Source organism: Boleophthalmus pectinirostris, unplaced genomic scaffold (assembly GCF_026225935.1).
Source record: "Boleophthalmus pectinirostris isolate CB_2022bp ecotype Guang Dong unplaced genomic scaffold, ASM2622593v1 HiC_scaffold_17, whole genome shotgun sequence".
Classification (NCBI taxonomy): Eukaryota; Metazoa; Chordata; class Actinopteri; order Gobiiformes; family Gobiidae; genus Boleophthalmus; species Boleophthalmus pectinirostris.
This window is the reverse complement of record NW_026571115.1, coordinates 22,117,725-22,130,441: the sequence shown is the minus strand read 5'-3', so window position 1 is coordinate 22,130,441 and position 12,717 is coordinate 22,117,725. Positions and strand designations below refer to the sequence as shown.

Genomic DNA, 12,717 nt, shown 5'->3' with positions numbered 1-12,717 from the left:
TCATCATTGGTTGGTCAAATCATCACATCCCTACGATAAATGATAAGGAAACAGTAAGTTATGCATGATCGTACTGTGGCACTTCCATTAAAAACTGATAGGATCTTTACTGCAAGTAGAAAACACTCTGTTATCTGAAACATGGACTTTATCCCCTCGAACATCGCAGCAATGATACAAGAAAATCTTTTCACACATTCCCAATTCCAACGATTCATATCTTGTCCCAGTTTAACTTCTCTTTAATAATCGCATTTTAAGAAACTTTATGAAATGAAAACTTAAAGAGTCTTTTTCATGTGTTGTAAAGTAATATATACATTTGTGTCAGACTATTTTTAACAGCCTGCATATAGATATGACTCATCTACCAGCTTAATTAATCACGTAAATGTGAAACTAGTACATACACAACATTGCATATGGATCAGTCTATATTTTGCATTACAAACTTTATTCTTGCTCAAGGCGTAAAGTTAAAAATGTACATCCACTCGCTAAAAGTTGTAAAATAATAGACAGACACACAGCAGGGTGGTAGAAACAAAGCAGGAGCGCATCCCACTGATTCTTGCTTCTAAGGATCTGGAACGTGTCAGGTTCAGAAAAAGGGAGCATGACATTGTATTGGATATATTTGGAAGAGGGAAGACAAAGACTGACTAACCTACTTATTTGCTTTGGCACAAAAGAACTATCAAGAGTGAACGAGAAACACAAAAGAAGAATGAAATGGATTTATTCTGATTTTCCAGCAGAGGCCTCCGTTATTTGACCCTGGACTATTGTTTATGTTTATGTTTATTTATTAAATATGGGACAGTGCACATTAATCAACATGTGTTAGTGCAACCTGTAAATGTGCCAGCATGTCAATGTGCCAGCTTGTAAATGTGCCAACATGTAAATGTGCCAGAGTTGCCATGCAAGCTCATTTTCATCCATTTATAAGCACTGGTCTCATTCAAAGCCGTTGCTGCAATATCTACAGTGGAAAGACAAATCAAAGGATGTGCTATTGTACACTTGTAGATGAATGTAGAGAAACTGAACTTGCTAAAATGAACATTTCTTCCACTATAGCCATTATCATTTTGTGTTAAGTGGTAAGAAGTGTGTAACCCAAACATTACTTGCTCCTCAGCAGCAGAAATGTCAGCCACCTCAGTCTCTCCATCTCCTTCTCTTCCACCTCACCAAACCTTCTTGTTCAATGCCCATTCTTGGCTGATTTCAAAAGCTAAACAAGCAGTTGCCGCAGTAGGGAAGCAGTGGCTCTAATGCAAACTTGCAAACTGACATTGTGCCCTTAGGCAAGACACTTCCTTCAGATTGGTGGTGGTCGTCGAATAGTGCAGATTGGCCGCCTTGCTTCAGTGTTGGCTTATCACCAAGTATGGACTGAATAATGCATAAAAGTAGGTTCTGTAAAGATTTTTTTTCCCCTTACAGCACTTAATTTTCATCACATCCATTTGTTACTATTCTGCCTGTGACATCTGTAAATTAAACATTTTACATTTTTTCATCACATGTTACTAATTTCTTTATGTTAAATTTATTTTAAATGTGTATTCTTGTCCATCTCTGTTACTAAATCCACACCATATCTCTCTTCCTCAGTGTGAGCTCTGTTGGTCGGTTGCCTTGTATATTTTTAGCCTTGTCCATATGCTCTGATACTCATGTCCATTCAGTGCCGTCCAGAAGCAGACGCACGGGTGAGGACCACTGGATCTGCTGCTGATGCCCTCAGACAGGTGCAGACTGAGTACATTCAGAACCGTGCAGATGGCAGGTGCGCTCAGGGTTGACTTGACGACTAATTGGATGCTACTGGCAGCTCCACACTTTGTATCTGACTGACACATGAGTAAGTTCTCAAATCTAAGCAAAGGTGTGGTGAAAGAAGCAACAGGAGATTCGAGTGTTTGTTTTGATGTTGTAGAAATTCTTTTGAAAACAGTCAGTCAGCTTTCCAAGTAAATGTATTTATATAACACATTCGATAGAAATGTTACACTATATATACAAACAGTAAAATAAATCATTCTTAAAAAAGGGGGGGAAAAAACTTGCACTGCAGCTGTAAACCAAAATCTACAAATTTCATACTAAAAACTACCTTTCATACTAACAAGCTACAATCAGGACTCTTTACAATATTATGTAATTGACACACGATACGGATCGTTTACTCCCACCATGTCGGTAATTAATGCAGCTATATCTTTGATCTCCAGTTTCAAGGCCCTGTACAGATTTTTCCTTATGTATTTGAGCTGCTCTCGAAGTCAAGATATGTCAGGTGTACCAATATCTGCGATAATCAGGGTGTGTGTCAGCATCCCAGTTGTTGTTAGCCTCACCAGCACAGCAAAACTCCTCTCTAATCTCTAAAAAGCTCTTATATGTAACATTAACCGAAATATCGTGACATCTTATCACAATAATATCATGGACCATCACAATATATCGAATTACAAGTCTCTGCTTAAATTAAGAGTTATGGTGAAGCAATAGCTAAAAAAAAGACAGAGGGAACTACATAGACCATGATCCTTTGCTCCATTTCATTGTAGACTACTTGAAGAAATAACAGTTCTAAGCACTTTTAAGTTTTAGTTCTTGGATTAAATCTTGTCAAGGCATTTTAAGAGGAAAAACAATAGCAGGTTTGTTAGACTTCACAAAATATGGCAGTAAATATCATACCGTGAGATGTATATCGTGAAAATATACAGAGAGATTTAGATATTGTTACATCTCTAATCGTGAGCTTTCCCACAATATCGGAGTAAATATCATATCGTGAAGTTCATACCCTGACGATATTGTATGGTGAGACTTGGATATCGTTACACCTCTATCTTATAAACTCATAAAAATTGCCATGAAGAATTATGCTGAAAATGCATAAGGTAATTGAGGAACAACTTCACTCCATTTAAAATGAACTAGTTCTGTTTTTCCACATTTTTAAAAATCATATGCCGCTCTTTTAATCTTGCAGTAATTTTCAACTTTAATCACAACTCTCTTCCAAGGTGTTTTGTTCTTGTGAGTGGGATTTTCATTAAATGGTTAATAATATAACAGGGTTAGCTCGGCACACAAGCAGTCTGTCGCTTCATTTCAGGCTAAGCAGCCGTTTCCCCACTGTTTCTCTCATTATCTTTTTTTTTTTTAAGTAACTAACTTTTCCTTTGTTCGTTAGTTCTGATGGACATAATATCTAGTGTTAGACGTTGCTTGTCACAGCCAGTCTCCTCAGTATCAGTGTGGGGTCTTGTTGCAACTGAAGTTTTAATATGGATAATGTGGAGCTAATTTCAGAGCTGGTGGGGAATATGTACGAAAATACAGAGGAACACTTCTGGACTAATTCATTTTTAGCTCTAGATGAGGAGACGGACTATGTGTAGAGAATTATGCGTACAATAAACTGCATACAACTTTGGATATTGTAGATTAGGAACCAACATAATGTAACACAACTTTTTAGTGCCTTCCAGCCCAAATCAGTCTTAGTACTTGCAGAAGGAGTTGATTCTAGGCTGCTGGCTGCAAATCCTGTTATGAAGGAGTTCAAAAAGGGCATCTGGCATAGAAATCTGTGTCAAATGAATATTCCCTAAAATTGTTAGAGACATTTTGTAACTTAAACAAACACAATGATTTCAATGGTGGTTGTATTATTATTACAAACCTCCACATCCACTTAAATGAAGCACCTTGCTCAATGCAATGTTCAAGAGCACTTGTCCAAAACTGACAGCGCACTACCACTACCACTACCATTATTCCACTCTTTGGGCTTAACACCATCCCTGTGCACATCACATCTCCATGGAAACTGCAGCCATAAGCTCACTTAATTGCCTGCTAAATGTTTGTTCACAGGTTTAGCAGGCCCTAAACCGGCGTTGTGAAGCAAGAGCAGTAGAGATTTCACACGTGTTTTAGGCCCGAGATGGAGGCTCTGATACCTAGTGGGGTTTGTGTGTTACTAATGGGAGAAAGCAGTGGAGCGGGCACGTACTCCACAAAACTGCAGCACTGACTGGCCCCTGGCTCATATTAAAGCATTTAAGCAGTGCACCATGGCCAAGGGCTTTAGAGCTATATATATACACAAGCACATGGGTAAAGGAATTAATAATGCAATGGATGATGGGGAAATGTGTTTTGTAATATAAACGAATTGAGCAGGAAGAAAATTAGGACTGGTGAGATAAAGTTGTGTTAAGATGGTGGTGAGACCCTTGGTGATGGAGGAGAGATGTTGTTCTGCTGAGGTGGTGATCGGGTGGAGAAGTGGCATTATTATTTGTACAACCTGTAGAGGTGAAGGGCATGTGAAACTGACTTTGACACAAAATGTTGTGAACTAACAAGTACAAAGTTTGACCCTTATAATTGGACCAGCAGAAATGTATTTTAGTTTAGTTTAAGCAAAGACAATAACGACTATGTACAATTATCCAAAAATCCTTTTTGTTCATTATCATTGCCTAATACAATACTAGTCTCTAGAGTATGAGACTATATAAAATCAGGTTAATGAGGCATAAATATAAAGGGGAAAAAAAACTGATGTTAACTTTGTTGGGGCATAAATTGAATTTAAATTACTTAGTTTGGCTTCTGTTACTTTTTTAGTTTTTACTATTATGTACCGAAATATCAATCCATCCATTTTCTTTCGCTTATCTGGGGCCAGGTCATTTGGGCAGACACTTTCTCCAGCTCCTCCAGAGAAACCCCGAGGCGTTCCCAGGCCATCCGAGAGACATAGTCCCTCCAGTGTGTCCTGGGTCTTCTCTGGGGCCTCCTCCTGGTGGGACATGCCCAGAACACCTCCCGAGGAAGGCGTCCAGGAGGTATCAAGAACCGATGCCTCCTAGCTCCTCTCGACATGGAGGAGCAGCAGCTCTACTCCAAGCTCCTTCTGTGTGACTGAGCTCCTCACCCTATCTTTAAGGCAGTGCCCAGCCACCCTCTTCACCACAACGGTTCGATACAGCGACCTTATCACTGCAGCCACTGCACTGATCCACCTATCAGTCTCACGCTCCATCCTCCCCTCATGAACAGGACTACGAGATACTTGAACTCCTTCAATTGATACTGGAATACCACCTTAAAAATCATGGCTGACTGAGCAAATTATCTTGACATCCTTAATTGAAACCAACCAGAAATACCTTCCAACAAGTTAATACATATAAACTTGTGAAAAACTACCCTGGTAGATATTCAGAATAAAGGACTAGACGGCACACCAGGAGTCACACTCAAAGGAACTCCAAAGTCGATCGAAACTGTGAAGTGGCACGTCAGGTGTGGAGTCCCTCAGTGTTTGATTCTTCTACACCTTTCGTCTGTCACTGTTTGTTATTCACCATGACACTCTCTTCTTTTAAGTCTTTACTTCTGAAGCCCCTCGCGCAGCTGCAGTCCATTAAGAACCAAGGGGAGACGAAGAACTCGAATCCATGAGGAGAACAATTACCCTCCCAGCGCTACAACAGCATTTCCCTGCTTTCTCTCATTCAAAATCTCTGTGACTCTCGCTGTCTGAATGATTAAGGTGCATTAGGTGTGCTTTTGCCACTCAGCTCATTAGTGATAAATACAAAGTTGTGAGTGAAAATATACACAGGAGATGGACCACCTCCAGAGCTCCAGCTAATTCTTTGTCATTTATCATCTGCCAGACATCTCTAGTACTAGAATTGTTGTAATCAGTTTTACATTACATTTCAAAGGCCTACCACTGAGAAAAACAGAATGATCTACTATTTCACATGCATTTTGAGTTGAAAGAGTTCATTTTAAACTGTCTGCAGACGTCCAAACCCATTCCTCACTTTCCTAACTCTCTTGCGTCCTTGTTAGTCACTGTAATGATTTTATAAGTGCATTTCTCAAAACAACAACTACCTTGCTAACATCACTCCAGTTTACTTCCTGGTTCACAGATGATAAAAATGGTTTATAATTACATACAGATGGCACACAGCCTTATTTTGAACCCAAAGGCTGCTTTCACAGTATATTTGTACAGGGAGGGACAAATTTTTATTTACATTTTAACTAACCAAACTAACCTAACAACTAAGCAAAACCTTTTTCCCCCAAAGTGAGTCAGTAATTGTGCCTTTATTGTCTGCTCCTGTTAATGACCAGGTACTATTACTTGAAAATTAGGAGGTTCACATTTTAGAACAAATCTTCCTGATGAGACATTAACATCACATGCATTTTGCTTTGTGCTGCTTTTTGAATTTGAAAAAACTTTAAATTGCCTTTTTGTCAGACAGCTGCTTCAGGGCTTACATTTTACATCACATTTTGTCTTTAATCCTCTTCATGTGTTGAGCTAAACTATTTTAAAGCCTTTGGGATTACTGGATTATGCTGTCTTGTGTCACTTTCAAGCATACAGAAATGTGACGATTACTGCTGGTATTTTTATTGTTAGTAATGAATTGAAGCAGTGAGTGAGTGTAAGATAAATTTGTGTCTTTGGGCAAAAAAAGTTAACCCACCTTTTGGCAACACCTTATGATTTTGTGCAATAGGATGAAAGGTCTCTAGAACGGCTTTGTCAAAATGTACAGATGCATTGAATACTAAAACCAAACCAAACCAAAACTGAACTTGAGCAATACTCATCATCAAAAGAATCTGGACTAGTTCTTGGCCACATATTAAGAATATAGACTTTTATTTTCACCACGTTCTTGCTTTGAAAATTGAATTGAAAATGCAAGAAAGGTTGCGTACAGCAGCCACAGGGGCCAAAGTTTAGCACAGGGCCCTACAGCACTGATACTTTGAAATCAGTGACACCAAATTTAATGTTGGTGGTGCATGTTTAATGCAATAGTTTGTTTTATCTCATTCGTAAAAAATTTCCCCAGTGGGTTAAATATGACCACTGAATACAATCTTTTCACTTTTTACCATTTTCAGTAGTGTGCAGAACATTTTTGGAGAGGGGGAAAAAAATTAAAGTTAAATTGAAAATAAATATATTTTCATGCAAAATCACCCAACCCTATTATCTAGTGTTAGATTTTGGTTATGTGGTCTTAAAAATGTGTTTTTACCGCTACCACTGTGGCATCAAAATCTTGAAATCAAAATCTTAATCTTAATACCACAATGGTAATGGTAATAAAAATCTAAGTATAGCTATTGAGTTTTGAAATTGTACATATTAGAAGCAGTGAGCATGGCCATTTTTCATATTTGTACTAAGTGAATCTCTTCTCATTCTTGCTTTTGTGCTTGTGCTTGTGTTCAGATCCTGGCTGGAGAACTCTGTGTCTTCTTCACTAAAGCAGAAGGGACTCAGGAGAAGACCATTGTCACTGCTGACTGCTGCTACTTCAACCCGCTCCTTCGACGCATCATCCGCTTCCTCGGTGAACCATACATTTTGAACTGCAACATTTTGCTATAGACAATATCACGACAATAATCATTAATACTGAACGCCCTCTCTCTTGTTTTATCTATCATATATTAAAGCTGATATCATAATAATCGTGACAGACCTAGTTGGGTGCTAGCTGTTTTTGGAGTTGAGTGTAAAATCAGTTCATGTTAAGAATGCAACTTGCTTTATTTGAGACACTGTTAATTAGATTTTAACAGTACAATCTCAGAGCAGAGATATTGTGATGTGAAAATTTAATAGCTGACAATTTTGCATAAAAACATGAGGTGAAGATATCTGTCTCAGCTTCGCACTTGTGCTAATAATAAGAATGTGTTGAGGTTTTTTCAAGTAGCGTTACTAAAACTACTTTCACATGTTCTGACACATTGTGCTGGCTGACATCTCATCCAGGCGTCTACGCTTTTGGACTCTTCACCACCACCATCTTCGCCAACGCGGGTCAGGTGGTAACAGGAAACCAGACCCCACACTTCCTGTCCGCGTGCCGGCCCAACTACACAGCTCTGGGTTGCCAGTCAACACTGCAGTACATCACAGAGCGCCGCGCCTGCACTGGCAACCCGCTCGTCGTCATGTCCGCTCGCAAGTCCTTCCCCTCCAAGGACGCGGCGCTCAGTGTCTACTCCGCCGTGTATACAGTGGTGAGTCCAGTGTGTTGTAGGGGTTTCTGGCTGCAAAAGTAAAAAAAATCCTATGCATTTTCCCCATGGACTAAAAAAAGTAAGAGTTTAAACTTTAAAGGATAATTAGATAAGGTAACTACTGATGATAGCGTGACCACTTTCAATAGCAAAAAGTTGCCAGATGATTACCCCCCATTAACCCAATGAATTTTTGCACCTCAGAGTTGACATGAATGAACCTCTGCTGATCAGATGACATGTTGATTAATTTGGGACCTCTAATTTATTCAGCATTTACAAATTTACATTTTATTAATATTTGTAAAACAGGAAGAAACTTGAAATAACTTTTATCTGGTTTGAAAAAAATAGAGTTGACAGAAAGAAAGAGTACTGCCATTTTTCTGCATCGGGGGAAAATATGTAAAATAATATGGAAAGTTTTTAATGTACTGGGCATTTTTGTTGAATGTAAAAATGTAATGCTTGGGCAGACTTGCTCTATGATTATTTCAGAAAAGGTCAATGAATAAAAAATATGAATGTACTGAATGTATTTGGATATCAAACAACTATAGGCAAATTACATTTTTGCTTTAATTGTACGCACAAATCAAATAATATCAAATAAAAGGAGATCTTCAAATTAAAACAACAACTATAGTTAACTTCTTAACATACCGTACTTCCTAATGAAATGGACTCTGTGTTGTAATTATCTCTCTGCTCTGTAGATGTATGTGACCCTGGTATTCAAGACCAAAGGCACCCGGCTGACCAAGCCCACCATCAGTCTGACCCTGCTCTGCCTGGCCATGCTGGTGGGAGTGGTCCGAGTGGCAGAGTACCGCAACCACTGGGCCGATGTGCTGGCGGGATTCTTCACTGGGGCTGCCATCGCAGTTTTCCTGGTAAATTACTTGCATGATTGTTTTTAAAAGACCACATACCTTCAATGAACAATTTTGTTCTGGTTGGGTTAAATATATAGCTTCCATGCAGATTCAGGGGCATGTGAATTTCCAAACGTTAAGACTTTATGAACCTGGAAGACAATACAGAGCAGTCTTTACTTCCAAATCGTACAATGGCTCGTTATTTTTATCTCCCCTTTTCTCCCTGCCGTATGTCCACAGGTATCACCATCTGCTTTTGAAGTACTTGCGGGTACTTGGGTTAAAATATATTGCAGTGTACTGTCCTGGCTGTCATACTGCAGAGCTTTTAAATCGTTCCACTTGAACTGCTTCATGGTCGAAAAATGTTGGCTTGCAAAATGCTCTTAGTAGCTATGCCCAATTATCTCTTCTTCAGTAAAGTGGATTACGGATATTAGTATTTAGTTATCGCCCATTATTGTAGCTTTGTTATTCAGTGTCACTCAATGACAAGTTCTAAGAAATGGTCTACTCACTACAATACTCAAATCCACTGCAACAATAGACTTTGACATACTATTTGTACAACGAAATAAATTCTAGACAGATGCATCCATGATTCTGTTTTGTCCTCTTGTTTGATAATAAAACTGACATTCTCTCCATGTCTTTTTTGTAGGTGACATGTGTGATCAACAACTTCCAGCGCTTGCAGGCCAGCGGACCTCCTGCCCGACCCCAGCGGCCTGACTCCATGTTGGGGGTTCCCATGGTGACACTGCCCTGTGTGGAAAGTCCTCTTGAAAAGTTAAGTGGTCCTCAGGTAAGGGCCGGGCGGGTAAGATGCAGAATAATTATGGAGTTAACATGTGTTTTTGTCTCCCACACGGTCACACCCCAAAGCATGAATCCTCCCGAACTCCAAACTACACATGAATCCTTGTGTCTAAAAATGTTTACACAAACAGTTCTTGGTCTGTTTTGCATGGATCTGAATATTTGTGTAAACTGTGATGTCACACTGAGGAGGAGTAAGCACATAAGTTTAGGCTTAGTTAGTTTCTCCTGAAGCAGTTTTCCAGTCGTGCTCAGCCCAATCAAACTTCATGAGCTCTGTGATCACTGCCTATGCGCTTGTATCAAAAAATATGAACCAACTGATTCACATTTGCTCGACGCAAGACTACAGAGAAGGTCTGTTTATAATTAAGAAGTTGCCGACACAATACATACCTCGATACATAGGCCACGATACCTTGATACGGTGCACTTTCGATTCGATACATTTCAAATAGATTTAGTGTGGTTCAGTAAAAAATAAAGGCTAAATCATGGCTGTGACACTAAAAGTCTTTGTCAAACCACTCTTTGTGCAAAGTTAATATGAAACATGCCAATTTTAATCTTTAAAATATGTGAATATGTCTAATGTGCTGCATAGACAAGTTTCATTCCACTAAACAAGGAACAAAACTGTAGCACAGTAACAAAATAATTTAGTAACGTGATATAACGTTATTTCGATATTTTTGCACAGCACTACTACAGAGAGACAATGCACAGCTCCACTAGAACCCCTTTACCCACTGATGTAGAATAAATTGTAGCAGCCTGAGAGCTGGAGTTCTAACACAGGAGAAGTATTTACCAACAGTACAGGACCCAGTGCCTGGAGACATAAACACTTAAGACACTGTGATTGTGTTGTCCATTCAAGTAGAGTCCAGTCCATTTTGGCAACGCTTCCATTATAGGGAGTATTATACCTCTGATGACGTAGGCCAATGAATGAGCAGACACCAGGGGATGGCACTGCACAGAAAGGCAATTTCACCTGCCTTTAACTTTGTTTGATCAAACACAAGAAGAAGAATTTGAATGAATGGGACAACTTTACAGTGGTTTATCACTTGTTGCATAAGTCACATTCATCACAGGCTTACACATCAATCTCACATTTTGGGGTATAAATAAAACACAAGATGAGATCAAATCAAACACCAGGGAACTTTAGCACTTTTTATTTTCTTTCCAAAAAACACTCATTTATAAAGAACAAGTGACGCAAATGAATTAAATCCACTATTTCCTCCAAAGTGAAGGACCAGTCAGAACCTCATTATGCTGAACAAATGGAGACCAGGGTGTTGAAATGTGCAATAGAGCTGTGTAGTTTATATAATTTAATCAAGTTGTGAACCAGTTATTGCCGATATACTGTCAAATTGTGAGTTATCTGCATGGGACCAGGTTTATCCTCAGTAATGGCATATGGATTAGAACTTTTTAGTTAAATGACAAATTGTTAAAAAATAAATATAATATCATTAAAAACCAAAAACTAATACAAGAAAAAGTCCTGTCATATGTAGCAATATAACAAAGAAGAGTGGCATTCAAATCAGACCAGATTATGTGTTGTTTTTTACTTCAAATAGTTCATGTTCTGTGCATAACGTATTGAATTGTCTTATTTTTGTTCATTTTGTCTCAGAATGAAACTGAGCACAAATGTCCCTCAGCATGACTTTATTTGTCAAAGCTTATAAGTATTCTTATAAGTATTTGTAGCTAGATAAAGTACTGACAGAAGTTTTATTGTACACTTTACAGGTGTGTTAGCGTCTCGTGCTGTGTCTGTCGCTAACCCTCTCCTGACACTTCTTTTCCTCTGTCCCACTCCCTCTCTCCTCTCTGCAGCATCCCGCCCTGTCCACTTCGTCCCCCGCTTACAACACCTACGTTCAGCCATTCTAACCTCTCTGACCCCCATGGCCCCCTCTGACCCTCACCTCTCCGTCCTCTGTTGCCTTCTTTCCGTTCGGTCCTGTTTGTTTCAGTTTTTTCTCTCTGTTTCCACCCCATTCCAGTGCATTGCTCTTGATTATTCTTCTTTTCTTTACTTCTCTCCTCTCTCCCCCGCCACTTCCTGTCTCTCCTGCAGACTCCGCGGGGCTCTGCGTTCAGCGAGATCACATGACCATCAGCCCTATCGGTTCCCCGGCAGCCTCGGTGTCCGCACACTGGCTCGCTCCACCTCCAGCGCAGCCTAGACCAGCCGGCTCACGGGGCACAGCCCATGCTGCACCGCTCCTACTCCACTCAGGTCTAGAGCACTCGCGCCGGGAACCGATAGGAGAACTGTAGACTCTCTTTACTGAAGAAACACATTATGAACATGCAATTTGTGCTTTATAAGTTATTTTTTATATGAACTCAATCACTGGACAAATATTTGTATCATGCAACAGAGTGAGTGTGGTTTGGAAGAGTACGTGGAGAGAGGACTCATTGTGGACGACGAAGTTCAAGTTTGGACTGAGGTTTTCTGTGATACAGGGACCAAAAGGACAAACTGCTGCCGAGGGTGAATCGTGCAGCAAACCTCTGTCTGATTCCACTGTCTGACATATCATTTATCATTCCCTAGGTGTTAGAGAAGCACTTTTTCTTTCTTTTTTTGATCTTTTAAGTACGAAACCATATTTATTTATTATTTAAAATTAGAAGCACACGACAAGCTAAGAAGCTGCTAACAAGCTTTCACACCTCCATGTACTGAAAGCACAGAGCTCCTCCATGCAAGTCCTCTTCAGAGGGAAAGGGCACAACAACAAACTCAGACTTACTCATATAAAGCTGCTGCTGATGATGTGACTGTTTGAACTGACTCCAAATTAGCTTTAGTTTACGTATACAGTAACGTTTACTCATTAGTATGACCTTAACACTGATACAATCG

General features: G+C 39.5%; 1 protein-coding gene across 2 annotated transcripts in view; it reads left to right on the top strand.

Moving 5' to 3' along the window:
* plppr2a (phospholipid phosphatase related 2a) overlaps positions 1-11,887 on the top strand; it is a 72,269-nt gene extending 60,382 nt beyond the window's left edge. Inside the window, exons 4-8 of one of the 2 annotated variants that reach the window (XM_055152909.1) lie at positions 7,316-7,436; positions 7,865-8,115; positions 8,832-9,008; positions 9,655-9,798; positions 11,676-11,887. In XM_055152909.1, the coding sequence (XP_055008884.1) occupies positions 7,316-7,436; positions 7,865-8,115; positions 8,832-9,008; positions 9,655-9,798; positions 11,676-11,732 (750 nt within the window). In that variant the 3' untranslated portion in view covers positions 11,733-11,887. Of the gene's footprint in view, positions 1-7,315; positions 7,437-7,864; positions 8,116-8,831; positions 9,009-9,654; positions 10,236-11,675 lie in introns of those variants that run through there. The other variant, XM_055152908.1, reaches the window with a different exon arrangement.
* The last annotated feature ends 830 nt before the right edge of the window (positions 11,888-12,717 follow it).